This window comes from Vulpes vulpes, chromosome 14, assembly GCF_048418805.1.
Source record: "Vulpes vulpes isolate BD-2025 chromosome 14, VulVul3, whole genome shotgun sequence".
In the NCBI taxonomy this organism is placed as follows: domain Eukaryota; kingdom Metazoa; phylum Chordata; class Mammalia; order Carnivora; family Canidae; genus Vulpes; species Vulpes vulpes.
The window spans coordinates 5088302-5116167 of NC_132793.1; the positions used below are offsets into that span (position 1 = coordinate 5088302).

Sequence of the window (27866 nt, forward strand, 5' to 3'; positions counted from 1 at the left end):
TGTCCACGGCACACAGCCTCCCCCGGTGGTGATGACTTACGCCTCTATAGTACAGTGCCACAGCCCGCAGACCAACATTTGGTACAACCCATCGACCTCCCTCAGATGTCCCCAGCTGACGTGCACACATCGGAGCGAGTGTGTATTTGTGGGTACATGTGTGCGTGTGCTTGCCTGCGTTCAGCTCTGCGCAGTTTTATCACATGTGGAGGTTTGTGCAAGCCCCCCCCCACTGTCCAGACACGAAACAGTCCCATCAGGAGGACCCCCTCGCCCCTCCCTTTGTGGCCACATCCACCTCCCACCCGCTGCCTCTGCAACCCCTGGTGGCAACCTGTCGTCTGTTTGTCTCTATGATTTTGTGACTTTGAAAGTGTTACATAAATGGAGCCATACAGCATGCGACCTTTCTTCACTCGATTCTCTGACGATGCATCCAGGTGGTTTTGTGTACCAACAGTTGGCTCCTTTTCCTTGCAAATAGCCTTCTGGGAGGTGGACGCACCATGGTGAGTTTAAGCATTCACCTGTTGAAGAGCACCTGGGGTGCCTCCAGGTTGGGGCTGTGAACAGTCACGCACTGATCTTCGTGCAAAAGTGAGTCTTCATTTCTCTGGGATCGAAGCCCAGGAGTGCAGCCGGGTCATCCGGTGGTTGTGTGTTTAGTTTTGTGAAAGATCCTTCCCTTTCCATCAACTCCCCTGTGTCCTCCGGCCTCGGGGGAGAGCTGCGAGACTCCTGCAGGACAGCGTTGGACATGAATGCCTTCCTGCTTCAGGGGGTCACTGTGGGCCGTGCCCTGTGCCAGGCCGGCATTAGCCACCAGGGATGCGGTGAGACCGGGGTCGGCAGGGGCCTTCTCACGGGCTCCCTTGCTGGTGAGTTGAAATCGCCAACAGATAGACAGATGCTTTAATAAAGGAGATAGGCACTCCTAGCCGCCGACCCTCACACAGTGCTTCCCTTCGAGCCACGGGCTCTCTGGGTATCTTGCGATCCTCCAACAGGCCGGTGATGTGGGGCTGTCCGTCGCCCCTGGTGCAGATAAAGAAGCAGAGGCACAGAGAGCCAGAACAAGACGAGCCAGGAAAATCCAGGCCTTTGTCAGTACACTGTGTTGCCCCTCGTGGCCGACACAGGCCATCAGGGGATGCAGAGGTCAGAGGTGCAGCGTATTTGGGATGGGGCAGCTGGGAGGCCTCCCTGACGTGGTAATGTGGAAGGCTGTGCGAAGATCCCGGGACAAGACCACATGTGCAAAGGTCCTGGGGTGGGAATAGGGAAGACGCCAGTATGGCTGGAGTGTGGTGAACGAGGGAAGGAGGTGGGAGGTACAGAGAAGAGGTTGAGCAGGCCTCGTAGGGTTTTAATCTGAGCGTGAGTCAGTGATTCAATCCATGTTTTTAAAAATTGTTCTGGCTGCTGGGTGCAGAATAGACTGGGGAGGGGAGTCCACGTGCCATGGAGGAAGCGGGGATATGAGGAGGACATGTAGGCAAACCCTTTGGTCTTGAGGGATGACTCCTGGGTATCCCCCAGAGCTGCCCTACGAGGGCAGGACCCCAGCCAGCCACCCCCCTTGGGTGTCTGGGCTCCTACGTACATGTGTCCCCCAGTGGATTTCTCTTGTTGTTTCTCCTCTCCCTGTCTCCACACTAGCTGTCATCCTGCAAATTGAATTTACATGCTCAGTGTCAGCCACTCCAGATCATTTAATAAACGAGCACTGACATCTTTGTACCCCTCATGCCCTGCCCGGTCAGGTGAGTCGCCTGCTTTTTAATCGAATGATGGCCCCCATTTGTGAGGCCCTTGCTGGGTGCTGGCCAGCGCTGAGAGAACTAGTGGACCTCTCCTAGCTCAGCTAATCCCAGCTGTCCTGGGCCGCTACACATTACTGATCCATCCTTGTGACGGGGAAACTAAGGAAAGTGGGCCAAGTGACTGCTTGAGGTCACATGTACAGGATGTGGCCGCGTCTGGATTTGAATCCAGAGCCGGGTGCCTGGCCTCCCACGGCCTTGCCACGTCCCCATCTCGGAGTGCAGAAAAGGAGCACCTCCCTGAGCTCCTCCTTCAGAGAGCAGTTGCTCAGGACCTCGGTCTTCCCAGCCATTGGGGTTTTCTGCTTCTGGAAGATGCTGTTTCAAAAGGAAACGCTACTGAAGGCTGAGATAGCCTTGCCTGTGGGGCGGGGACCGGAAGAGGCGTCTGGGAGGCTTGTAACTGCCCGCTGGGAATGTGTTTCGACTGTCGTCTGAAAAAGAGTAAGAGCTCGTTCAGAGTCCCGGGGAAAGATTCAGCAGATTTAGACCACGGTCAGCCTCTCTCTCTCTCTCTATCTCTCTGTCTCTGTCTCTCGTGCACACACACACACACAGGCAGGAAACACCCAGAAACAGAGACAACATCCTGAGACACAAGCACACAGATGATCATAGGTGGGAGGCAGACACACAGACACCCCCAGACACCCAGACTCCCGGACCCTCGGGCAGAAGCAGGGACTGACTTTCTTTCTGTCTCACCTGCTTGGGGCAGGGGACGGGGTGGCGCTGCAGGGGTGATGTCACTCCCCACCTGAGCGCCTCCCAGGCTCAGGCCCTGCCCAGCCAGGTGGTCCATGCAGTGGCCCACTGTCTGCGGGTCCAGCCTTGTTTCCTCAAACCTCCCCTGCGAGGCTTCAAAACAATTTGGCGTCAAGGAATGCCTCGTCCCGTGCCAGGGTCCCTCCTGCAACCAGCAAGTTAGTGACCTTCCAAGGCCAGCCTGGCTTCTGCTGGTCTCGGGCCTCTGCCGTCTTGCTGCCCCTTCTCAGAGATGACCAGATGCCAGAGGGAGTGAAGGGCGGCGGGGCTGCCAGGAGGTGGCGGTTTGAGGTTGTGGCTGTCGTACTGACTCTTGTTGGCTCCGACAGGGGAAGAGTAGTTAGGACACCAGGCTTCAGTGTCCCGGGCCCTGTCACACAAACCTGTGCACACTGGGCATGTGGCTCTGCCTCTCCCAGCCTCAGATCCCTCATCCTTAAAATAGGAGGACATAGGACCAGGGCCACCCCGGAGAGCCTCGGGAAGGGGCAGGGAGCACAGCAGGTGTGTGCCCTCCTGGCAGGCCTTCACTTAGAAGGGCTTTCTGGGTCTGCGTCCATCTGTCCCACATACAAATCCAGCCAGGTTTCGGGGAGCACAGAATCAAATTGTTCTGCCGCAGAAAGGACACATCACAGTGGGATTTGAGGTGCCTGCGGCCCTGGAGAAACTCGGCTCCAGGTGGCCCTGGCACATGGTGGGGGCCGGAGAGTGTGTGCTGCTCCAGTGAACGAATGGGAGAAGCCCCTGCTGTCGTGCCTGGAGACCGAGGCCCGGCTGCGGGCCGTCCTGTCCTGAGGGGGGTGCATGTGGGACTGTGTCTCCCTCCCTAGGTCCTTACCCCCACCTTGGACAGGCACCTGCACAACTGGTGGCTGAATTCCCTGCACTCGGCTCCTCTAGGTGGTCAAGGTGTCCTAGTCAGCCAGAGTCGCTCTAACAAAATAGCCATAGTCCAGGGGCCTAAAGAACAGAAATTTCTTCTCTTTCTGTTCTGAAGGCTCAAAGTCCAAGTTCAAGGGGTCAGCAAGTTCAGTTGATGGGGAGAGCGCTCTTCCTGGTGGGCAGGTGACCGCCTCCCCCGTGTGAGTGGGAGGGAGAGGAGCTGAGCTGTCCCTGTCCGCTGTCTCTTCATTTTTTTTTTTTTAAGATTTTATTTATTTATGAGAGACACAGAGTGAGAGATAGAGAAAGAAGCAGAGACACAGGCAGAGGGAGAAGCAGGCTCCATGCAGGGAGCCCAACACGGGACTCGATCCCAGGACCCCAGGATCACGCTCTGGGTCAAAGGCAGGCGCCAAACCGCTGAGCCACCCAGGGGTCGCCTCCGCTGTCTCTTATGAGGACACTAATCCTATAAGCCCAGGGCCCCACCTTTACGACTCCCGGTAAACTTCCTTACGTCCTGAGAGACCCACCTCCAAATACAGGGAGTGAAAGCATGGACATAGGGTTGGGGGGGAGACATCCGGTCCGTGGCCCGAGGAGGCCCCCTTCTGACCCAGGGGATTTGGGGAGGCCGCTGAGCCCCGCCCGCTCCGCAGGCTCTTGGGTTAGGAACAGCCCCCGCGGCAGCTGTCTCCTGCAGGGTTCACCGGGAGCCTGGCACCACGGGGGCCCGTATTCCGGGGAATTCAACCCCCAGGTTGGTTCCAGGAATGAGGCCCCATATGGCGGTGAGGGGGCTGAAGGGGGAGGAAAGGGCCCAGAGACTCTGTGTGTGGTGTCTAGGTCCACACCCGGGGCTACCCGGCTCCTTGGTGTGTGGCCTCTAGTTTCTTTGCTGCCTGAGAACCGCGGTGGCCCGGACGCCAGGGAGAGAAGCCAGTCAAGGGGACGCTCTGTCCTCGGAGCCAGAGTCCCGCGTGACCGTGGCCTGGGCTTGCGGCATCGTCGTAGGATGTGGAAGTCGCCCTGGGCCGGCCAGGCCTGGGCTTGACCTTGGCCAGCAGGCCACCTCCCTGCCCAGGCCCCGGGTCAGCGCGGAGGCTGCATCCAACGGGGCCCCCGGCACGCGGCCGGAGTGACTGAAGAGCCGGTGACAAGTGGCTAAATACGCACCCGCATTGCGGCTCCCGGTTTCGTCCGAGAGGCTCGGAGAGGGAGCCTGGGCTCACTTCTGGGCTCACTTCCCCTCTCCTGGGGCTGCCGTCCCGGCTCCCGTCGGGAAACACCAGGCTCTTGAAAATTGGTAATTGAGAGAAACATCTGCTGGTTTTCAAGGAGCACACGGTGCCTCCCAAGTGGCGAGGGCAGGCGTGAGTGGCATTGTCAGCCTCTCGGCAACACACGCCCACAAGCACGCACGTGCCTGAATTGTTGTTGTGTGTGAAGGTTTTAAGAATTAGAACAGTCAACGTTTGCCATAAAAATGCCAACAATATATGGACACAGAGAGTAAAACAAACAAACAAACAAAAAAAAAAGTAGTCTCCCTCCTCCAGAAGTAGTCCTGTTGACAGTTTGATGATTATCCTCATTTTTGCAATGAAAATGGGTCCGCATTATATGTGCTGTTCCAGTTTCGTTATTCCTGCTCGAGAATAATTGTGAACATCCCTCCAACATCAGACCTAGACCAGTAGTCCTCAGCCAGGGGTGCTCTGCCTCCCACCCCCCACCCCCAGGGGACATCGGGTGATGTCTGGAGACATTTTTAGTTGTGACAACCTAGAGGTGATGGTGTGACTGGCATCCAGCGGGTGCGGGCCAGGGTTGCTCCGATGCCCAGAACGGCCCCCACGGCAGAGAATTATCCAGCTCAAGACGTCAGTAATGCCAAGGTTGAGAAACCTTCTGGTCGATTGAGGTGTATTTTGAATGGCCCCATTGGATTCCATAATGTGATGTACCGGGGTTTGTTTAGGGGGATTTAGGCGCTCTCTGATTATTTACCTTTTAAAAAAAAAAAAACCCTGCAGAGATCGCCTCATATATATGCTTTCAGGGCTTCTGTGAATGTTTCCGTTGGACTCGATCCTGGAAGTTAAAATTGCTGGGTTGCAGGGTAGCTCGCATTTTTAATTTTGATGGGTATTGCCAAAATGCCCTCCGAGAAGATTATGGCCAGCAGCACAACCCCCGGCAGACAGACTCACTCACCCGTGCGACCCACTCCCCATTTGTTTCCTGTTCTCCTCAATTAACAAGACGCGTTTGATTTATTTTAAATAACTTTCCCTGGCACCTCCAACATGTCCAGTGGCAGAAACGGGTCTCTCCCCGTGAACCCACTCCATTCTGCCAATAACTCTCGAACGGTGATTGATATTTTGCTGACAGTGGGTGTTTAAAGATGTTCGATGTCAGTGACAACAGAAAAAAAAAATCTCATTAGTTCTTTCCATTTGGTTAATAGCAAAGAAAGATAAAAGGCACAGCTTTGTCTTTTCTGAGTGAAGGAGCCGCGGGTCAGGAGGTTCTGCTATCCCTGGGGTTCTCAGCTCACGTCCTGTTCCCATGCTCTCAGCCCTGGGCTTGCCCGTTGGGCAGCTGCAGCCTCTCCGAGGCCACCCCAAAAAGGTGACGCAGGGACGCGTGGGGCGAAGCCCCAGAAACGGGTGAAGTTCCGCACAGTTCTGCTGCTTTGAGCAGCAGAAGCACTTTGTCCCCTCACCTGGGTGATCCTTCACAAACTAGGACAAGATGCCTTCCCAGTGAAAAGGAGACGTACCCACAGCGGGGTATGTGGACGGAACTGGCGGCCACTCCAGGGACCAGTGTCCTTTTGGCACGTGTATTGTTGAGACAAGAGATGGTCCAGGCTCACACCATTCCCTCGGCCTGGAGGCTACTTCCGGCCTTCCCCCACCCGGCTAACTGGCTCTCTCCCTCCCTGGTCATATGTGCACCTGCACACACTTCCCTGCCGGGCATGTCCCCCTGCCATCACCCCCACCCCCACCCCCACCAGGGTCCGGAACACGCAGCTGTCCCCCACCGACTCTCACCTTCTGGCTGCCCTCTGGCCAACTGTGTCTCAGGATGGGCTTGCAGGGCTCAGCTCTAGACTCCCCCCTCACCCCCTCTGTGGGTCCTTCCCAGGGTCACCATGCCAGTCCGTTTCATTTTGCAAGTGGCCTGCTGGTCCCCGGTCTGTGCAGACACAGATAGTCACCCATAGGTGTGCATCCCAAAAGTCACTTTTATTTTAAAGATTCACACAGAGAGCATACAAGCAGGGGGAGCGGCAGGCAGAAGGGGAGAGGGACAAGCAGACCCTCCCACTGAGCAGGGAGCCTGACTTGATCCCAGGACCCTGAGATCATGACCTGAACCCAAGGCAGACGCTTGACTGACTGAGGCACCCAGGGGCTCTGATTTACTTTTATTTTAAAATATCTATGTTTCTTATCTTTTAAACAAAAACAGACTTGTCCTAGCTGGTGGCTTCTCCTCTTTCTCTCATCCGGGCGTCTTTGGTGCCAATACATACAGATGTGCTGGCTGTGGCTTCCTGGGTTGTGTCGGCCCCTCTGGGGTGGTTCCCGGTGATTTTTTGCCCTTCTGTGCAAACCTGCAGTGGGCCTTCTTGACACGCATCTGTGCACACGAGAACAAACGTGATCATCTATTCAGCATATTCCTTGTGTGTGCTATCACGGGAATGTGCCGGGGACATAGGAGAAGCAGTCACCTCCGGTGCCACTGACCTTCTAGTAGGGAGAGGCAGGAAGTAAATGGTTAGACAGGTCACAAATAGCATTCCAGAGGAGTGCTTTGGGGAAAGGAAAGCAGGCACAGGACATAGGGTCCTGGGGCTTGGGGCAGAGCACCCTTCCCCTGAGGAAGGGACATTGCAACAGAGGCTGAAAGGTAAGGGAGGCGGCCGGCATGTGCACAGGGGGAAAGATCATCCCAGGCAGAAGGGAGGGCACATGCAAAGGCCCTGAGGTGGGGCTGTGCTTGGTCCTTTTACAGAACCCGTGATTACAGCCCTGTGAGTGCGACGGAGAGTCCCAGCAGAAATGCACGTGGAGATCCATGCCCAGAAGCTGACATGCCAGGTCAAGTGTTCGCACTTGAAAGTTTTGAGAGCTTGTGAGTTTGACTCTACGGAAGTGTTTCCAGTTTGTACCGTCCAGGAGCTACAGCGCTGGTGGCTGGGGGAATGGGGGTGGGGGACACCCGGGGGGACACCCACCTGGTTGACCCACAGCCGCTATGGATTCAGGGTGCCCCAGGCCAGGTGTGTGTGAGGAGATGGGGCAGGCACTGCCCTCGGCCTGCAGGTCCTGGTCCTAGGGATTCCCTCCTGGCTCCAAATTAGCTGAGGTGATTCTCCCTGCAGCCATGGGAAGGAGGGACGAGGCTACCCCTCTCTTTATCTCTGAGTGATAGGCCTAGGGTCACAGTATGTGGCAAGGCTGGTACTCGAACCCAGGGGCCTTTGGGTCAAACATGTTCTTAACGTGTACCCTGGGATTTTACCGTGACCGGCAGGGCAGGGAGCCTCAGTCCTCACCCCCTCGCTAGCCAGCATGTGACTTTTTTCTTGAGGCCACCAGACAACACCAGACAGTATCGCAGGGCTTACATGTTCAGGTAGCGGGTGCCAGACACCCAACCGCGTGCTTGGCACAGAGTAGGCACTTAGTAAGCGGTTCGGTCTGTTTTTAAAAATGAGAATACTGGCCTAGATTTGCTGCCCACCTCTCAAACCTCAAAAGAAAGACAGATTCATTTTTTTTTTTCTTTCCCCTATAAATGGTCTTACCCTAAGAAATAAATGTACCGTTGGGGGTGTTTGAAACGGCACCAGGAGTGATCAGAAAGTTATTCCTTTGACGTCTGGTTCAATTTTATTTGACATCCTAGGTGGGGAGGGAGCTGGGTTCTTATTCAAATGCAGGGTGGGGGGAGGGGGGGCCGTAATGATGTGGCTGGAACCCCAGGCAGGCCGGGGCTCTGCTGAATGACAATGAAGCCCGCCCCAGTGGGTCTCATCCAGGCAGGTCTAACAAGATTAGATTTTCATAAATTTCAGACAGTGCCAATTCCTAATTCCTTGGTGTGCGGCCGGGAGGCCAGACAGGGCCGCCTGCATGGGCTGCTTGTTAACCAGGAAGCAAACTGGCTGCCCCTCCGCTGGGAGCAGACACAAGGGGGGCGGGCGGCGGGGGGTCGTCTGGTCTGGAAACCTCCTGGGGGCTGGCGGGAGCCAGGTGGACTCTGGCCCAGCTCTCCAGCTGAGGAAAGAGAAATGAGCTCCAGCACCCAACTGCTACTCCGATGATTAATCGAAAACTTAGTGACAGTCACACTCCCTTACGAGTACCTGTACGGGGACGCTGGTTCTCACGCATTGTGAGAATGCAGAGGGAAGTCGCGTGTCCGCCCAGGTCCGCCCGGGCCCCTCCCCAGGCCGGCTGGGAAGTGGCTGAGCCGGGCTTTGCGCCCAGGCTCCAGAGCTTCCATCCAGTCGAGGCTCTGTCGCCGAGAACAGGGGGGCCACAGCCTTGGATGCCAGACAGTCGCGTCTTTACCTTCACTAACCAGATCGGGAACGAGGACCGCAGAGGCCTCAGCAACCCCCGCCCCGTGGTCGCTGGTGGAAACCACGGATCTCGTATCCCCTCGAAATCCTCCAGGTCCTATTTCACGCCTTCCTATGCCCGAGCCACAAGAACAACTCCGTCCGTTCTTGCCGTGTCACGCATCTGGTTGAGAGTTCGGGAACGGGTTTTGATGCCATGGGCTTCCTCTTTCAGCCTCGATTGTATTTCATTTTAATTTAACTTTAATTGAGTCTTAATTGAAAACCCATATTGTGTGAGAGGGCGTCCCGGCCTCCCCAGTTGCTGGGGTTCCACCACAGGGAGGAGGAGAACCGGGCTCGGCCTGGGCCCAGGACTGCGCTCCGACTCGGCTGCTGGCCTGTGGCGCGGCCGATGCTCCCTCCCCGCCGGGGGCTGTTGTGGGAATTAGAGGGGGAGTCCCCGTCCTGCCCTGGCCCCCCCGCTTGGCGCGCAGGTAGCGGCAGAAGAGATGGGAGCCGTTAGGATCTCTGCTCCGTGCCCAGAGCTCCGCCGAGTGCCTGGGGTGGCCTTCCTGACCCTCCTGTGATATTTCTCCACTTTAGGGGCAGGGGAAGGGGAAGTGGGTACCACCTGCCACAAATCCTGCCCACAGGGACCCCATGGCAGGTGATGCTCCCGGCAGTCCTGACCCAGCCTGGTGACCAGTTCCATTCCACGCGAGCCCTTTGCTGGAACCCGGGCTGTTCCTGACCTGGAGCCGCGGTGCTGGTGCTCAGGCCCGCCGGGTGTGGTTAGCTGGCTGAGCCTGGCCCAGAAAGCACGGGCCTCGGCGTTGTGTGGCCTCTGGCCAGCCATCTCCTCTGTCAGCCTCACTTTTCCTGGGCCGTAGAGCAGGTGTGGGCCGTGGGCATGTTGGCACCTGCTTTACAGAAGGACGGTGAGGATCCACTGAGGCGATGCCCGTGAGCGTGCGGGACGCACCTGGCATTTAGGGGGCGGTGGGCGCACGCTGCCTCCCCAGTGTCAGGCGGGCTGGGAGAGGACCCGCGATGGGCGTGCAAACATCTCAAAGTGACTGTGTCCGTCTCTGGAGGAGAAGACAAAAGGGAGGGTCAGGCCACTCCGAGGAGGCAGACGAGCCTGTTAATTTGAAATTATTCACCAGGAAAGAAGACGCTAAATTAAATTAGAGTGACCTTACTTTGCATGTGGAAGATGGGCTTGGCCACCCCCGAGAGCCTGCTGCATCTATCACCCACCCCAAGGGGGAAATTAGGAAGAAAAATGGCAAAGCCGCTCCCCCGCCTTCCCCACGGCGAGCAGACCCGGCACCCGGAACAAAGTGTTCTTCTCCCGGAGGCTCCTGTTGTAGCCAGGCCCTTGGAGCAGGAGCAGGAGCAGGAGCAGGACAGGCACCCCGAGTCCCTCGTGACCTTGAGTCTGGCTGCCACCCAGGGTGACCACGTTGGACACACCTGACTCCAAACCCCCGACCCCTGGGCAGAGGCCAGTCGGGCACGCCAGCCCCGGGCAAACAGCATTTCTAGAGCATCGGCCTGATTGAGGGGTGTCGGTGACATGTGAGACATGGTGACAGGGGAGCCCCCTGTGTCCTGCCCCCTCTGAGCTCCAACGTTTGCTTCATGTCCGCCACGCCAGGTTGTAACTGGGGCTCCCGGAGGTCTGCGTGCCCGGGGTCACACAGCTTGTAGCTGGCAGATGCAGGGAGGCAGCACCAGCCTTCCTCGCAGGTGCTCGGGACGTGGGGAGGGGACACTAAGGATTGCTTTAAGTGCTTTATTGCACTAAGGATTAAGTGCAGCAAGACCCTCAGGGAGGCTCTGGGCCGAAGTCCCGGCCCTGCTCTCTCTAGGCGCGTGGGCTGGTGCCTTCTCCCTGCACCTCAGTGTGCTCATCTGCAAAATGGCAGAGTGGGCGGCCCCCACCTCCTAGACTCGGGGGAGGCCGCGGGTTCCGCGTGGATGTCGTCGCTGCTGGGATCATAGTAATGGCTCCAGGGGCTGTTGACCAGCCCGCCCACCCCTCTTGCTCAGTCCCACTCCGTCTGTGAGCAGGCCTTGGCTGTGACTCCTGTGGTCACGGGAGACTTGAAGGCAGGGAAGGGGGAGGGCGGGCAGTGGTAGGACCCGTTCTGCGTGCACCGTGCTGGGCACCTGGCCTATGTCAGGGTGCAGGGGCATCTGTCGGAGTGAAGAAACAGGCAGCATCAGGGTGGCCCCATATCTGCCCTTAGCAGCTGAGCGACTTGGGCCCGTCTCGTGGCTGGAAACCCGCAGGCCACCCTCCCTGCAGGCTTGGGCCGCCCAGTGCTTTTAAAACTCTTGCATGTGTTGCCAGCGAAAGGTCAGCGAGCCTCACGGGTGGTTTCTGGGTTCTGGAGAGATCGGGAGGTGTGACGGCACAGGGCTGGCTGCCTCAGGCAGCTGAGATTCCAAGGAGTCGTGCCTGTCCGGGGGTAGGGGGCTCATGCTCAGTTCACAATCCTGCCTGGGCCCAGGAGAGAGGAGTCAGGGGGTGCACAGGCTCGAGCCGCCCGCCGGGGCCCAGCAGTCAGCACCAGCCTGTAGAAGGAAGGCAGCCCCCCTCAGCTCTGTTCCCGTGGTGGGTGGGGGGGTGGCTGTGGATGCACCTGCCGTCTGCCGCCTCTCTAGCAGGTGCTTTCCTGGCACATTTCCTGGAGAAGGTGTGTTCGGCCCCCAAAGGTGTATTCTTCTGGAAGCAGCCCCCTGAATGAGAGCGCACGGAGGTGCTGTCGGCAGGACCACAACGCCCTCGTCCCATGGCCGAGGCCAGAACACCCAGAGGTGTGCTCTGCCTTGTGGGTTGGTGTGAACCAGCTGCTGGCCGGAGGCTTCTCCTGGACCCTCAGCACCTCCACCCACCCATGCCGGGGCCTGGCCGGAGTATCCAGCACGGCCCACTTAACCCTCTCTTGGTCGGCGTAGGGGCTTGGGCTTCCCTTGTTTTGCCGTCCTGGAGTGCTGGGAGCCCCCCAGTAATCGTGGTCGCTGAGGGAGCGCTCCCGAGTGCGGAGCACGTCATCCACACGCAGCTCTGCCACCAGGTGCCCTCTGCCTCCTTTCCCGTGGGGAGGCTGGGGGGGCCCCGGCAGTGAGGTCCAGGGTCACACGGAGCTGGCCCAGGAACCCTCGGGGGCCTCCCTCCTCTTCTGGTCCTACACCCAGGCCTTGGGCTTCCCAAGTGCAGCCCAGACATCAGTCGTAGCGTCTCTTCCTCTGAGAAGTTCTCCCTCCCGTCACCCGTGTGGATTTCCTGGGTCCTGGCCGTCCCGGGTTGTGGCCCAGGGCCCGGGGTGGTCACAGTAGTGCTTTTAGGATGCCGTGCTCATTTCTGGGGGTGAAATGTGCTCTCCTGCCCCGTTGGTCCGGCCTGGTGGGGTCAGGAGAGCGGTGGAGAGCTTGTCACACCCGCTGGGGCCTCTTCCGCTGCCCCCTTGCCGTCCTGCCGCAGCTGCTGTCTTGCTGCCCCACCCGGCCAGGGACAAGGACAAAGACAGCCGGCCGTGCACCTCCTTCCTCCAGGCACCTCCTTCCTCCGGGCTGGTGTGGGCAGGGCCCCCAGACAGCAGCCGGAGGGGGCAGAGGGGAACCCACCGCCCTGGTCCCGGTTGGGGTGAAGAGTGCACAGGGCCGGGGAGGGGAATCATAGGCCCCTCTGAGGAGGGAGGGCGTGGGGGTTGCACAAAGCAAGCCTGTGTGTCCCCTGAATGGGCGGCTTTATCCTGGGCCCTAACAGGCAGGGCCGGGCCCTGGGGAGTCAGACCAGGCTGCCAAGGCCCCGGAGCAAACTGTCTGGGGAGGCAGGAGGTGTGGCCACGGTCCCTGGGTCTGAGGCCTAACGCAGGCCTTGCTGCCCACCCTCCTGGCAGGAAGGTGAGGGTGTCCCTCCCGTGGGTCCAGGCTTGGTGATCCGTCTCCTGCTGGACAGGGCCCAGCCCTCTCAGCACTCACGAAGTCTCACCGAAGTCCCCTGCCGGTTCGTCCGCCCTCCGGGGCCCTCCAGGGCAAGGTGGGTCGCACTCCCACCTGGGAACCAGAGCCAAGGCCCAGGCTCCAGGTTGAATTCCTGGGTGCAGAGGAGGGCGGCCAGCACATGGCTGACTGGGAGGAGCTGGCACGTAGGGCCCTTGGGCTGAGAGTCTGTCACTCGACCTCTGGACCTTGCTCTCCTGGCCGGTGAGATAGAAAGATGAAAGGGCCCGAATGTACGCTCAGCCCTGAACAGCGATTCTCAGCCCTGGCGCTGTGGACCCGTCACTGCCTGTCGTGGGGCATCCCCCGCGCTGTAGCAGCCCCCACCCAGTAGATGCCCGAGGGCCCCCAGGCGCGACAGCCGCCAGTGTGCCCAGAAGTCGTCCCGTGTCGCCCGGTGGGCAGGCTCACCCGACTTCATAAGAGCCGTAGGTATTAGAGGCGTAATCCGTAAACACCGGTCCAGCCGGGCACACCGAACGTGGCACGAGAGGGCGGGCATCCTGGGGCGCTGGTGTGCCGGGATGGGGTGGCCAGGGCTTCGGAGAGGAAGTTGAAGTGTGTGTGTCGGGGGGTTCGGTGTGGAGAAGCTTCCACCGTTTTGCGAACAGTAATCTTCCCACCTAGGATGCGTTGCTTTCCTGCTGGAAGCTATAGGGAAACTGAGGCAGGAAAGGCTGGCTTTCGCCCGGGTGGAGTTTGGGTGGTCCAGCGTGAGGGCCCAGAGCCCTTGAGGCCACACCACGTGCAGCCTGTTGCTCCCCCCACCCCACCCCTCCAGCCCTGGTCTCTTGGAGGAGGAAGCGCTGAATCCGTGACCTTGAGCTTGAACCTGTGCCCCGGGGAGCCCTCAGCTAATTGCTCGTTGGCAGCAGGAGGTGGGGGGCGCTGCCCCCCCGTGGGCAGCCGTGGGCTGGGCGAGGCCGGTGGGGCCGGGCCCCAGTGCTGCCGGCCACTGCCCCGTCTGCCCCGTCACCCCCCGGGTCCCCGGCGGCCCTGGGTGCTGGCACCTCGCCCGTGGCTGGGGGCTCTGCTGGCACCGGCCGCGGCCAGCTGCCGAGCCGCCTCGACACGGACCCGCTCGAGTCAGCAGAAACCGCCCCGGCTCTGGCAGGATCAAAATAACCTTCTTCCTTTTCCAGCACTTGAGGGTTTTTCCGCCTTCGAGGGGAAAAAACAAAACAACATCAAAAAAAAAAAAAAAAAGAAAGAAAGAAAAGAAAAGAGAATGGCAGCATCTGCAGGCACCCGGAATGTGGTTTTTCTGAGGCTTCTCTCCTGAGAGCTGGGGGCTGGGGGGGGGGGGGGCATCCTCACACATTCCTATCCTGTTGGGGGGTGCGGTGTGTTCATGATAAATATGTTGGGGGGTATCTGTGGTGTTTATGTTTGTGTGTTATCTGTGTTTATTTGTATTTGGGGGAAGGTGTGTGTGTGTGTGTGAGTATTGGGGTGTGAATGTGGGGGTATGAATGTTGGGGTGTGTGTCTGTGGTAAGTGAATGTGTGTGAGCATTGGAGTGTGAGTGTTGGGTGTGTGAGCATTGGGGTGTGTGTCGTGTGGGTGTTGGGGTGTGAGTATTGGGGTGTGTGAGTGTTAGGGTGTGTTGGGTGTGTGAGCGTTAGGATGTGTGTCTGTGATGAGTGTTGGGGTGTGAGTGTTGGGGTGTGAGCGTTAGGGTGTGTGTCTGTGGTGAGTGTTGGGGTATGTGAGCATTGGGGTGTGTGAGTGTTGGGGTGTGGGAGTGTGAGTGTTGGGTGTGTGAACGTTGGGCTGTGTGTATGTGTGAGCGTCAAGGTATGACTGTTGAGGTGTGAGTGTTGGAGTTTGTGTCTTGATGAGTGTTGAGGTGTGAGTATTGGGTTGTGTGAGCGTTGGGGTGTGAGTGTTGGAGTTTGTATCTTGATGAGTGTTGAGGTGTGAGTATTGGATTGTGTGAGCGTTGGGGTGTGAGTGTTGGAGTTTGTATCTTGATGAGTGTTGGGGTGTGAGTATTGGGTTGTGTGAGCGTTGGGGTGTGAGTGTTGGAGTTTGTATCTTGATGAGTGTTGGGGTGTGAGTATTGGGTTGTGTGAGCGTTGGGGTGTGAGTGTTGGGAAGGGAGTACTAGGATGTGAGCATTGGGATGTTGCGTGTTGCAGTGTGAGCATTGGTGTGTGTGAGCGTTGTGTGTCAGTGATGAGTGTTGGGGTGTGAGCGGTGGGTGTGCAGGGAGGGTGAGCGAGCGCTCACAAGAGCTGGGCCCTGAGCCCGTGGCCTGCGTCGGGGTCCCCCAAGGCTCACGCGTCTCCCCCCGTCTTGCAGCAGAGCTGGAGTTTGTTGAGATCACCATCATCGTGGTGGTGGTGATGGTGATGGTGGTGGTGATCACGTGCCTGCTGAGCCACTACAAGCTGTCTGCGCGCTCCTTCATCGGCCGGCACAGCCAGGGCAGGAGGAGAGAAGACGCCCTCTCCTCGGTAAGTGCCCTGCCCCTCCCGTCGGCACGGGGAGCCCCGGGCCAGGGTGCTCGTGGGGACGGGAGGGCGTCCGAGGTACAGGCCCGATGGGACGGGCGGAGGGCAAGGTGCCCGGAGTCCTGCCGCCTTGGCCCAGACGGGCGGGAGGTGGCCCTTCCCTCTTCTCAACGGCTCGCAGGCATCTGGGCCGGGGACGCACAGTGTTTTGGACCCCGCAGGTCACCCCGGAAAGGCCCTCCAGCCCCAGGGGGCCTGACCACTCCACCCATGAAACGGGGCTCCCGTTGCCACCCGTTGCGAGAGGGGCCCCGATCGCGCCGCTCCCCGGAGGCTGCGGGCTTAGCGCGGGGCGACAGGCCGAGCACTGGGGGCCAGGACGGTGCAGGCTCTTCCGTCCCCTCGGTCGCTCGTCCATCCGTCCCTCACCCGCCCGTCCGTCCCTGCCCCCCGAGAACGCCAGGGGGGCGAGTTTGGTCAGGATGAGCCTCTTAGGCTAAACCCTGAAGGAGAGTGACGACGGGTCCAGGCAGGTGAGGCAAACGCTGGGCTGGGAGCGTCCTTGCTGTGAATACTGCATTTTGGTATCTTACTGGAATGGTGAGCTTCACCCGCATCCTGGAAGCCCCAGAAGTTGCCCCAGAAATTGCCCCTGAAGACTCCACAAAGTAGGGGCCTGGTGGGGGAGGGGAGGCCTGCCTTTCTGCAGCTCTGAGCACAGGGCCCCCGCTCCCTGCGCCCTGGGCGCTGCACTGTGCCCTGCCGCTCGGCGCCCTGCAGCTGGTGGACCGAGGTGGGGGCCCAGCTCACCCCCGAGTGGTTTCTGCCCCCACACGGGCGCTGTGTGACTTCGCCTGGCAGGAGCAGGCTGTCTGAGGGCAGGCTGGGATTTGCAGGGAGAAGCTGGCACGGGGGTGGCCCCAGGGCCGTGGCCTGAGCACACCTCTGAGCCTGGGAGGACAGCAACAGCAGGGGGGGCGGCACCGGGGGTGGCCTCCCAGGTCTGGGGGATGGCCGCCTGGGGTTGGTGGCGGTGCCCAGAGCCTGGGGGGCTGAGCCGGGTGGAGCCGGGTCCCCGGCAGGTTTGGGCGTGTCCCCGCAATCAGGCTGCGGCGCGGCGGGGCAGTCAGCAGGTGGCCAGGGCGAGGAGCCTCCCCTGGGTCCCCTGGCCTGAGGCTCAGCAGGCATCCGGAGGGCACTGGGCGCCGCTGCTCCAGCCAGGGCTCACCCATGTGTCTGCTGTGCCTGTCCCCCAGGTGGCTGTGCCGAGGGTGTGCCTCCCTGGCTCACGGCAGCCCGGAAACCCCATCCCACGGGGGAGAAACCGGGGCCCAGGCAGGTGGGCGTGTTGGCCTGAAGCCGCGCAGCTTGTCAGCGGCGGTGCGAAGAGCCCCGGCCCCCTTGTGCCACCTCACATGCTGGGGCAAAGGAGAAGATGCGAGCCGGGTGGCCCGTGCCCGGGGTGGGCCTTCTCGCCCTCTGAGCCCCACTCTGCCAGACGGGTGGAGCTGGCCCTTCTGCTGCCTGCCCCTGGGTGTGGTCACTGAGGACGACGCTCGCCCAGCGGGCTGGGGGCATGGCGCAAGTTCCAGTGTGAGGGATCCTTGCTGCCACCGGGGGCAGGGAGACAGCCCCGTGGGCAGCACCTGGGACTTTGTGCCCAGACAGAGAGTTAAGATCCTGGCCCTGATTCCCAGACACCTGGAGCCACAGAAAAGTCCCCGCCCCATCTACCCAGCCACCTGCATGGGCCCCTGGGGATGCCCGGCTGGGTAAACACAGCCTCGTTAGGCCTGCAGCAAGTGTGGCAGCTCCCTTGGGGACCCCTCCCTGCCAGACAGTGTGCGTCTCAGGAGTCTCAGGGCCCCGTGACCTCCCACAGACACCCCAAACCTGGGCACTCTCTGCCTGGGGCTGGGCCTGCCCCTGGCCTGACTGTCCTGCCTCGGTTCCTTTCCAGGGGGACCCCATTTGCTCATCTGTCCGAGAATAAGGCTCAAGTGCAGGTACGCCACTGGCCCTAGAACGTCACTTCCCCGCCCGGGGCTGTTCCCAGGGAAGCCACACTATATTGTGTTGTGGTAACAGCAGTGGTGATCTTGCCCTGACGGCGGCACGGAAGATGGGTCTGCAGGGGCTTGTCCTGGAGTTGGCGGGTGGGGGGATGTGCCCTGTGAGGCAGGTACGGTGCCACCTGGCACACGTAAGCAGGTTTATAGGTGCCACCAACCCCACCCAGGAAGCCGCCTGCTCATTTCTGAGCTGCTCCTGGGTCCCTGAGCTTTGTTTTCAAACATTCCCTGCTTTGAATTCCTCCCCTTAGCAGCTTTAATTATTCCCCCAAAGTTTATGCATCTTGAACAGCGACGGTCACGTCACCCATAGGTCTCTTGGAAGACGGTTTGTGCGTGAAGCCTGCTCAGCATGGGGCAGGATAGATTCAGACTAGAGGCTCAGCCAGGAAATTGGATGGGGCAACACAACCCTTTGTTCATTTTGTCCCCAAATCAGCCCTGGGATGGGTCTCCCGCTTCCCGAGCGGCTTCTGCAGGCACAAGGCTTCTAAATCAGGGACAGGGCAGCCAGCTGGACGTTCGATTACTGTACAGCGAGCCAGGCCGATATAGGAGCTGAGATGCCATGGGAGCCTGGGAGGCAGGGGTGGTGGTGGGTGGTTCCTGGAAGGCTCCCTGGAGGAGGAAGTGACTTCCAGGTGCACACGTTGGAGGTAGTCAGCTGACGAGGCTGGTGGGTGGTTTGGGGCTCTATGGTGGGGCTCCTGGGGTGTTGATGGGTGTTTCCTTAAGCTTCCTGGGTGGTGCCAGATAGCCAACCACTCTGTTGGGACTGTGAGCGGCGGGGACAGTGGTGGGAAGAGGTTGTTGGCCACGTCATGCAGAGCCCGGGACAGAGGGGCTCGTGGGAAGGTTTTAGGCAAGAGTGTATCTGGGTCACCTCTCATCCAAGCTGGCCTTAGCTGCATGCATCCACCACCCGGGGCCCCTGACCCTAGTGAGGAGCGGGTGGACCTGCCCATCGGCTTCCTGGCACGCACATGGGCCATGCCAGTGGCCCGGCCCGGGGCTACACAGCCAGGATTGGCCTGAGCCCAGGTGGGTCTGGAAGCGAGCAGGTGAGGGTTTGGATCCCAGCACGGCCTCCTACCAGCTGGGCCCACTCAGCTCTCGGTGCAGCGTCTGGCACCGAGACAACGATTGATAACATGACTAATATCAGTAACAAAACGGCCTTTGACCACACCAAGAGCAAGGCTGTGTGGCCGCTTGCTGCATCCTACCACCTGGAACCTACTAGAGACCAGGAGGAGTGCTCATGGGTGCTTTCCCGGTGGGACCGTTGTGAGAGCCACAGAGCCTCCCAGTGGCCATGTAGGCAACTGCACTTCCCTGGGCAACCAGCCCCCTCTCCAGGTCACCCTCCGGCCCCAACTGGGTGAGAACGGGAACCCCCAGGATAACGTGCCCCGAGGAAACCTCTGGAGCGCTAGATAGTTATTTCGATTGTAGTCACAGGTCTCTGGTGTATGCACATACCAAAACTTAACCAAATTGCATACTTTGAATATGTACGGTTTATTTATTTATTTTTTAAAGATTTAATTTATTTATTCGTGAGAGACACAGGCAGAGGGAGAAGCAGGCTCCCTGCAGGGTGCCCAGTGAGGGACTCGATCCCAGGACCCCGGGATCATGCCCTGAGCCGAAGGCAGGGGCTCAGCCGCTGAGCCACCCAGGCGTCCCTACGTACAGTTTATCTCCATCTCTAGAAAGCTGTGAAATTCAGAGGCGACATCCCCCTGGGCCCAGGGCTATCTGTCACCACATTAGCAGCATTGTCTGGGTTTGCCTCTCAGACTAACTGATCCTGGTGTGGGGTCCCACATCCCTTGGGTCTCTCCCCGAGGCCTGAGATGGCAGGTGGCATGTCCCCAACTCAGCCCATGCGGCCCGGCCACCCATGGGGAAATCTCAGAGCAAGAGGGTGTGAGCTTCCTGAGGTGGCAGCTACACACTTGGTATGGAAGCGGTACCACCTTCCGCCTTTGTTGACTGACCCCATCATTATTTGGTGGCAGAGCAGCTGCATGGGGGCACTTAGCTCATTAACTAACTTTGTCCAGTATTTCTGTACCCGTGAACTGGGCTCCTGGTATACAGGTTGAGACAGGCTGTAAAGAGGTAAATAAATAGAGACAAGTTGGTTACAGGTAAGAGAGCTGCTGGGAAGGAAGTTAGCCCACGCCAGGATTGTAAATGGGGGCGGGCCCTTTAGACGGCAGTGTCAGAGGAGGTCTGCGGGGCTGCCCGTGCAGTGGGGCGGCCGATGCAAAGGCCCTGAGGTACATGCATGACCCTTTGCACTAGAAGGTGCATCAACCTGGCCCCCAGCACTTTCGTGTAGTCACAGAGGGCCATGTGTGCTCCTTGGCATAGTTTACTTCTCAAAAGTTCTGGAAGTTTAGTAACTTGCCAAGATCACGCTGCAAGCACGTGGTCCAGGTCAAGGTCGGGAGGGCCAGGTCTCACCAGGCTTCCTCATTAGCCCAAGGCACACGGGCAGCTGCTGGAGGGTCTTACGAAGGCGGAGCCTACAGGTCAGCTGTAGGCGGTCGGGGTCACATCTGGGAAGTGGTGAGGGCCCCAGGCCGGGGTAGCAGGGTGGGGATGGAGGGTGGCCGACAGCTGCCAGACTCCAAAGAGAAGATGTCAGGCTCAAAGCCAGTTGACCCTGTGTGCGCTCACCTGTGCTCAGCCTGCTGACCCTGCCCCTCTCGTCCCCACACAGGAAGGATGCCTCTGGCCCTCCGAGAGCACGGTGTCGGGCAGCGGAATCCCAGAGGTGAGCCCCCCGCGCGGCCCCAGTCCCCTGCCCGCTGCCCCCCGCCCCCCGGGGTGCTGTAGTGGACGCCTCTGGCCATCCGCCCGGCGAGTCCCCTCTCCAAGCCGGAGGCGTCTCCCCTGGCCGCAGGAGTGTGGCTGCCAGGCTCACCTCCGTGCCCTTCTCTGAAGAATTGTCCTTGGCTGCTGGCACCGCCCGCGCTGGCCACTCACCCTCTTCCACCCCGTAGTGGGGGGCCCACAGGGTCCGCAGCGTGGAGGACAGAAGTTGCCCCTCTTCCAACTCAGTGATGAGGATCCCAGCCAGGGCTCCCCAGTGCACCCCTCCCTCCCCCCCACCCCCAGAGAGCAGAGGGTCCCCGCCCAGGCAGCCAGACCCCACCGCCTCCGGCTGCTTCGGGGTGGGGGCCCTCACTCTGCTCTGCCCCCGCAGCCGCAGGTCTATGCCCCTCCGAGGCCCGCCGACCGCCTGGCCGTGCCCCCCTTCACCCAGCGGGACCGCTTCCACCGCTTCCAGCCCACCTACCCGTACCTGCAGCACCAGATCGACCTGCCGCCCACCATCTCGCTGTCGGACGGGGAGGAGCCCCCGCCCTACCAGGGCCCCTGCACCCTCCAGCTGCGGGACCCGGAGCAGCAGCTGGAGCTGAACCGCGAGTCGGTGCGCGCGCCCCCGAACAGAACCATCTTCGACAGCGACCTGATGGACAGTGCCATGTTGGGCGGCCCCTGCCCCCCCAGCAGTAACTCGGGCATCAGCGCCACGTGCTACGGGGGCGGCGGGCGCATGGAGGGGCCGCCCCCCACCTACAGCGAGGTCATCGGCCACTACCCGGGGTCCCCGGCCTTCCAGCACCAGCAGAGCAGCGGGCCGCCCTCCTTGCTGGAGGGGACCCGGCTCCCCCATGCACACATCGCCCCCCTGGAGAGCACAGCTGCCTGGAGCAAAGAAAAGGATAAACCGAAAGGGCACCCTCTCTAGGCACCCCGGGGCCGGGGCAGCGGTAGGGAGAAGACAACACGCTCCGCACCTCTTAGACGAGAAGACAGAGGAGGACCGGGCGGCAGCCACCACACGCGGCGCGTAACCATCCTCTCCCCCTCTCTCTGTGTATAAATATTTACATGTTCTGTGTGGTCTGAATGCACAAGCTAAGAAAGCTTGCAAAAACCACGTTTCTTTGTTGAGCTGTGTCTTGAAGGCAAAAGAGAAAAAAAAACAAAAAACAACACACACACACACACAAAATCTACCCTAGTCTTTTCTGTTTCTAGTTGAGCTGCGTGCGTGAATGCTTCTTTTCTTTTGTTTGTTTATGATGATTTCACTTAACTTTAAAGACATATTTGCACAAAACCTTTGTTTAAAGATCTGCAATATTATATATATATAAATATATATAAAATAAGAGAAACTGTATTGTGAGGGCAGGAGTATTTTTGTATTAGAAGAGGCCTATTAAAAAAAAAAAGTTGTTTTCTGAACTAGAAGAGAAAAAAAAATGGCAATTTTTGAGTGCCAACTCAGAAAGCGTGTATTACCTTGTAAAGAAAAAAAAAGTACAAAGCAGGGGTTTAGAGTTATTTATATAAATGTTGAGCTTTTGCACTATTTTTTAATATAAATATGTCAGTGCTTGTCTGATGGAAACTCCTATCATGTCTGTCGAGACTTTTAAGGGAGAAATGTGGAAATTTCACAGTCGGCGTCAGGCAGAGGGCGGGCTCGACACGGAGTTTGGAGAGCTTTCCGGAGGGGCCGCTTTCCTGCGAAGTGGAAGCTTCTGGCTAGCGATAGGTTGTTACCTCGTTATACATTCCCCACCGAAGGAGACAGTTTCCCCCTCTGGGCCAGAACAGCCTTGGGATGGCAAACCCAATAGGGAAGTTACTCTAGGCACCAAGTTGCAGGTGGTGGCTTTGCCTTTCCCGAGATGAAAATAAACTTCTGGAAGAATCTTAGTTTTTCCTCCTGTTTTTTGTTTTTTTTTTTAAAGCATGAAGCCTCCCCCCGCCCCCACCCGTCTCCAGCCGCAGCTGCTCCCCGCGCGTGTTGCCGGGGAGCCCCCCTTCCCTGGCACCCCAGAGGGGGGCTTGGGTGGCTGCTTTGCCCAGAGCGCTTCGGGGCAATGCGCTGGCTCCAGGATTTATCAGCTGAGGTCGGTCGGTGGAGGCCACCGACAGGTCAGAAAGGCCCGGAGTATTAGGAATTTGACCTCGTTCCTGTCTTTCTCTTTCCGTAGCAATTCTCACCTAACAGGCCAACAAACGGAACCCCGGAGATGAAAAAGCGACATGCCCCGATTTCTCCCAGGACATGCAAAAGGGTTAAAACGACAACAAAAAAACCAGTCGAACCTGTGCTTTTATGTTTTCAAAGCACAATTCTTTACCTTCTGCTCTCCCGCATTTTCGTTCCCTCTCCCCGTGGAAACAATCATGTTCGATGTGCTTATTTATCTGTGTTTTCACAGCCTCTTTAGCGGATACAAGTCTTGTCTACCAGGGTTTTCCTGAGTAGGCTGCGGTGTGGCGGGATCCCCTGGTGGTGCGCAGGTGAGGGCGTGTGAGCGGCGCAGGTGTGTGCCCGGTGGCAACAGGTGGGACATGGAGTGGGGGTCCCTGGGGTCGACCAGGGAAGTGGCTGGAGCTGCAGGTTCTTCCTCCCGCTGAGGACTTGTTCACATTCCATGGGGTGATCCCCCAGATGGAAGAGCAGCCCCCCGCCCCCCCCCCAAGCCCCTCCGCACGGAGCTGTCTTTTCATTTTGGCAGAACACTAACTAGCAGACTAACATAAGAGGAGGCATCCGGGCAATAACTCTTGTTTTTAAGCAACTTTTTTATTACTTAAACGCCTGAGAACAGTTTTGACGTTCTGACCATTTGGACTCTATTTCTACGTACCCTTCCCCAACACGGTGACCAACAGATAAACATGGGGTCTGAGTGGCCGCCGGCCAGCCTGGCGGAAAGTTCTTGTACTTTGACAATGACACCTGCCCCTCCGTGGCGAGGTCGGGGCGGTGGTGGTGGTGGGGGGGGGTGGTCTTCAGCCTAAACTTTGCTTCTCAAAGAGGATTCTTTTCAGAAGTCGAGCAGAAACATCGGTATTAATTTGTCCTAAAAGGTACAGGGACACATTTATAGATAAAATTTTTAAAAACTGTAGCTTTCCTCTATGTGAAGAGCCTCCCTAGTGCCTTACTGAGGAAGGAGTGCCCTCTTGTCACCAGATGGGGGCATCCCTGGACAGTGACACCGACCTCCATCCCCACCCCCTCCGCCCCTCCGCCCCTCCGCCCAGGGGACTGACCTTTCCACTCTAGGTCAACAAAGGGCTGCCGCTTCTCAAATGTCCCCATCGCCCTGCCCTCCTGTGTCCCACCCACGCACCCACCCACCACCGTCTTGTCAGATGTGGTGTTTGACTCCCATGTGACTTGTAAGCCTAGAAGTGGCCCTGGACTGCAGGTCCCCAGGTCTGGAGCCAAGCTGTTGGAATCCCGTTGGTTGGCGGTGTGGTCTGCATTTGCCGTGTTTGGAAGGAGGCGGGGGAGTGGCTCCCTGACCTCAGCTGGCTTGAGGGCAGAGCACACCCCTCCAATTGCACCCCAGGATTGCAGTCCAGGGCTCGATGCTGCAGCGCCCCTGGGCTTCATGCCCGGCAGATGCCGGTTGCAGAGGCTCAGGGCAGAGCAGCTTGTCCAAGTCGGGACACATCCCCAGAAAACCTGGGGTGTGTGTTTCTGGAAACAGCTAAGCTCTTGGTTTCTCTGCTGGACCCCAGAGCTGGGGGTGCACTCATTCCTCTGGATGTTGGCTGTCGTGCCGTTATCTTTGAAAAGATTCCGAGCACCCCCTGAGGAGACCTCCTTTTTCCAGTAAAAAGTTTGGGGGTCCTCAGCTGTGGCTGGTTGGAGGGGGACCAGGTTGGGCTTCCTCTACTCCTCATCGTTTCCCTGCTTGTCCATCACGTTTCCTACCCCCCCCCCCCCCCCCTTAGGAAGAAAGAGCATTTCTCCCACAAAGGCCAGGTCTCCGCAGACCAACTTAGGAAGGGGCACTAAGCCATCTCTGTCCCCCCGAAGCCCCGGTGTTCTTTACAAAGAGCTGAAACTCCCCCCAGCCCACCCCCAACCCCCACCATCTAGCAAACCCCAGGGCAGGGCAAGAACCGAGTCCAATCCCTGTCCTCGTCTCCTCTCTGAATTGTATGTTTCAGAAATCGTTCTCTACACGCACACAAAGCTTCCAGATCCATAAAACATCCTGATGATAAGGAAAAAATAAAAGTGTTTTTGTTTTGTTTCTGTTTGTTTGTTTGTTTCCTGGAAACTGCGCTTCAAATTCTGCTGTACTATAGAGCCCAGAAGGACACGCGTTCTCGTTTGCCTGCCTGATTCCATGGTGGTGTGCTGATGGCACGCTTTTCTGTTGCGTTCTTGGCGTTGGAACCGCTCACCTTTGCAGCCCTGTTTTCCCAAGTTCTGTTCAAGTTAAACTCATGTAAATTCTCCGTGGCACGCTGGGTGCGGCGCCCACGTCGCTGCCGCGTAAGACTCTGTATTTGGATGCCAATCCACAGGCCTGATGAAATCGCTTGTTGTGTATCAATAATCATTAGTGGCAATGATGACATTCTGAAAAGCTGCAATACTTATACAATAAATTTTACAATTCTTTGGAACGAGGCTTTTTTACTTCTTTGGCTGCATTGCCTTCCCCTGTCCCCCACCGCTCTCAGCAACGTCGTCACAGGGCCCGTTAGGGGGGAGGGAGGGAGCCTGCTGAGCTGCTGGGGGGCCCGAGACCTCTGTTCCAGTTCAAGCAGCATCCCGGGAGCCCAGTGAAAACACTAGCTCAGGCAGGTGGTTCTAACGAAGGGGTTTAAAATTAACTCACCTCTTAAAAAAATTTAAAAAAATAAAAATAAATAAAATTAACTCCCCTCTTTCGTTAATTGGGGTTAAAAGAGTTTGTAAGGTGTTAACCTACTTTTCTTCCCTCTTGGAAAAATTGTGCTAAGGCTCTGATAAGGTCTGCGAGAAAGAAACTGGCCTTATGTGAGTCCCTTCCAGAAGGAAACGTCGAGGCATGGATTTGTAAGAAGGGATGTATGAAGGGAGCGCTCCCAGGGGAGACGGTTAAGGAAACTGGGGAGAGGACAGAGGAGGAAAAACGAAGCAAAATAGCGACAGGGTTTAGGCAAAGTCCCTGCCACAGCCTGATCCCAAAGATCCCAAAGGGACTGTGGGGAGCTCTGGGGTGTGAGGTGCTTCTGGGTGAGAAGTAGACTCTGAGATGCTTCTGGCTTCTTGGGTGTGAGAGCACAACAGTGAGGAGTTTCCCAAGCCCCAGGGTGGCCCTCAGAGATGTTCCTAGGAACCGGCCATTTGCAAGGCCCGTGGAAGCCAGGAAGGGGAGACAGGAGTCTAAAAGGGATCCCCCGATTCCAAGTGGGCTCCCCGCAGTGCCCACTACAGAAACTCGCATTTATTTCTCTAAACAGAACCATCTTTGACGTCTGGTCCAGGTGTTTTAAAGACCAGCGCCCCAACAGTTGATTCCCGGGGAATGACCATCCTGCAGCCTCGACTCCACGGTTCTGTAAGCTCTGGGAGTAGAGCCCTATAATCAGGGCAGAATGTGAGGCACACATCGGTCTTGCTTTCTCCCTCTCTGGTGGAGGAAAACCTCAGAGTAAAAAAGAAAAAAGAAAGGAAAATTGATGAGAAACCAAAGGAGCTCATTACTCTCCCGTGTTGGCAGTGGGACCCCACGGTGGGCTCCCCAGCCTGGCTCCAGCCGCACCCCCCCACCTCTCATGAGCGCCCACTCTCCTGGCTGGCCTGTCACAGTAGAAAGTGTTGCCGCAGTGCCTGTGAGGTTGCCTGAAGGACATTTTGGGTTGAAAAGGAGGCCCTCGCCGCTCCTCTGACCTGGCTCAAGCACATATCACTGAATCGCTCCGGAATAAAGGCGGAAATCGGAATATCTACTATTTGTTGAGCACCTACTAGGCGCCAAGCACCATGTCAAGGTCTCCACTGAGGTTGGCCGCTTGTCTGGGGACATCTCATCTCATTCATCTGCCTCTTGGTTTTCTGTTTTTTGGTTTTTAAACGCGGTCTCATGCTGGGCTCTGCTCGGGGGTCCCAGGGCCTGAACCCGACCTCTGACCTCAAGGAACCCACCTTCTGGTGGTCCAGACAGACTCACAGACGGCAGCACAGCACTATGCCTCGGGGGCAGGACCCCGCGCTGTCGGGGGGCGGGGAGGCTGGATTCCAGTCCCCCCCCCAGAGGTCAGGGAGGAAAGGGGGGAGAGAGTGAACCAGGGCCCTGCACGAGCAAAGGCCTGGAGGAGACTCGGCGGCCCCCGCCCTGGAATCGGCTCTTCCTCCGCTCAGCGAGCCAACGCCAGCTCGCCCGGGGGTGCAGGACTGGGGGCTGCGGATTCCTGCAGCTGAAAAGCAACAGGTGGAGCGGGGCCGGGCGAGGCCACCAGGCTGGACGGGCAACTGTGACGTCACCGAGACGTCTGGCCCCCGCCGTCAAACGCGCTTCCCCTGACGTCCCTCCCGCGCACGTCCCCCTCCCCGGCCGCTGGCCCAGCCGCCCCGGAGCAGGAGGGAAGAAGCCGGTCCCGACGCCCGCAGCCGAAGTCCCAGAATCGAATCCCATTGGCCTGGCTTAGACCACGTGGCCACCTCTGAGCCAATCACTGCGGCCGCGGGGAGGCGCGCCCTGATTGGCCGGGGTTCCGTCACGTGCCCCACCTGGACGGGGGCGGGGCCACCCCCCGCGCGGAGGAGGGGAGCGGGGGCCGCGAGGGGGGGGCGGGGGTCGCGAAGGGGGGGGCCGCGGGGGGGGGGCGGGGGCCGCGGGGGGCGGGGCTTCGGCTCCAGGCCGCTGAAGGCAGCAGCCGCCCCGCCGGGCGGTGAGGGGGGCGGGGCGGGCGGGGGGCCCGGGGCGGGGTCGGCTCGCGCCGCTTCCAGTCGCGGGATTGCGGTGGTCCCCGGGGGACGGCGAGGCCGGCGGGAGCCGACCCGACCCGCGGAGCCTGGGCCCGGCGCGCCGCGCTGCCTTCACCCCTGCTGCCGAGATAACACAAGACCCTAGAGGCTTCGCAAATAATTTGGAACAAATGGTGCATTTGGATGTGCGAGTAAATTTTAAAATAAATATCCACGCGTGTGCGTGCGGGTGCGTGTGTGTGATGGCACGCGCCGCCCCCCCCTCCAGGCCCTCGACCCCCTCCCCTCCCTCCAGGCCCTCGACCCCCCTCTCCTCCCTCCATGCCCTTGACCCCCCTCCCCTCCCTCCATGCCCTCACCCCCCTCCCCTCCCTCCATGCCCTTGACCCCCCTCCCCTCCCTCCATGCCCTCACCCCTCTCCCCTCCCTCCATGCCCTCACCCCCCTCCCCTCCCTCCAGGCCCTCGACCCCCCCTCCATGCCCTTGACCCC

The 27866-nt window shown here is 58.9% G+C and overlaps 1 protein-coding gene across 4 annotated transcripts in view; it reads left to right on the forward strand.

Annotated features, from left to right (window-relative positions):
• Positions 1–25084, forward strand: part of PMEPA1 (prostate transmembrane protein, androgen induced 1) — a 55641-nt gene extending 30557 nt beyond the window's left edge. The window contains exons 1-4 of one of the 4 annotated variants that reach the window (XM_072735527.1): positions 13163–13508; positions 15385–15539; positions 20343–20396; positions 20829–25084. In XM_072735527.1, the coding sequence (XP_072591628.1) occupies positions 13415–13508; positions 15385–15539; positions 20343–20396; positions 20829–21377 (852 nt within the window). In that variant the 5' untranslated portion in view covers positions 13163–13414 and the 3' untranslated portion in view covers positions 21378–25084. Of the gene's footprint in view, positions 1–13162; positions 13509–15384; positions 15540–20342; positions 20397–20828 lie in introns of those variants that run through there. The other 3 variants (XM_072735528.1, XM_072735526.1, XM_072735524.1) reach the window with 3 other exon arrangements.
• The last annotated feature ends 2782 nt before the right edge of the window (positions 25085–27866 follow it).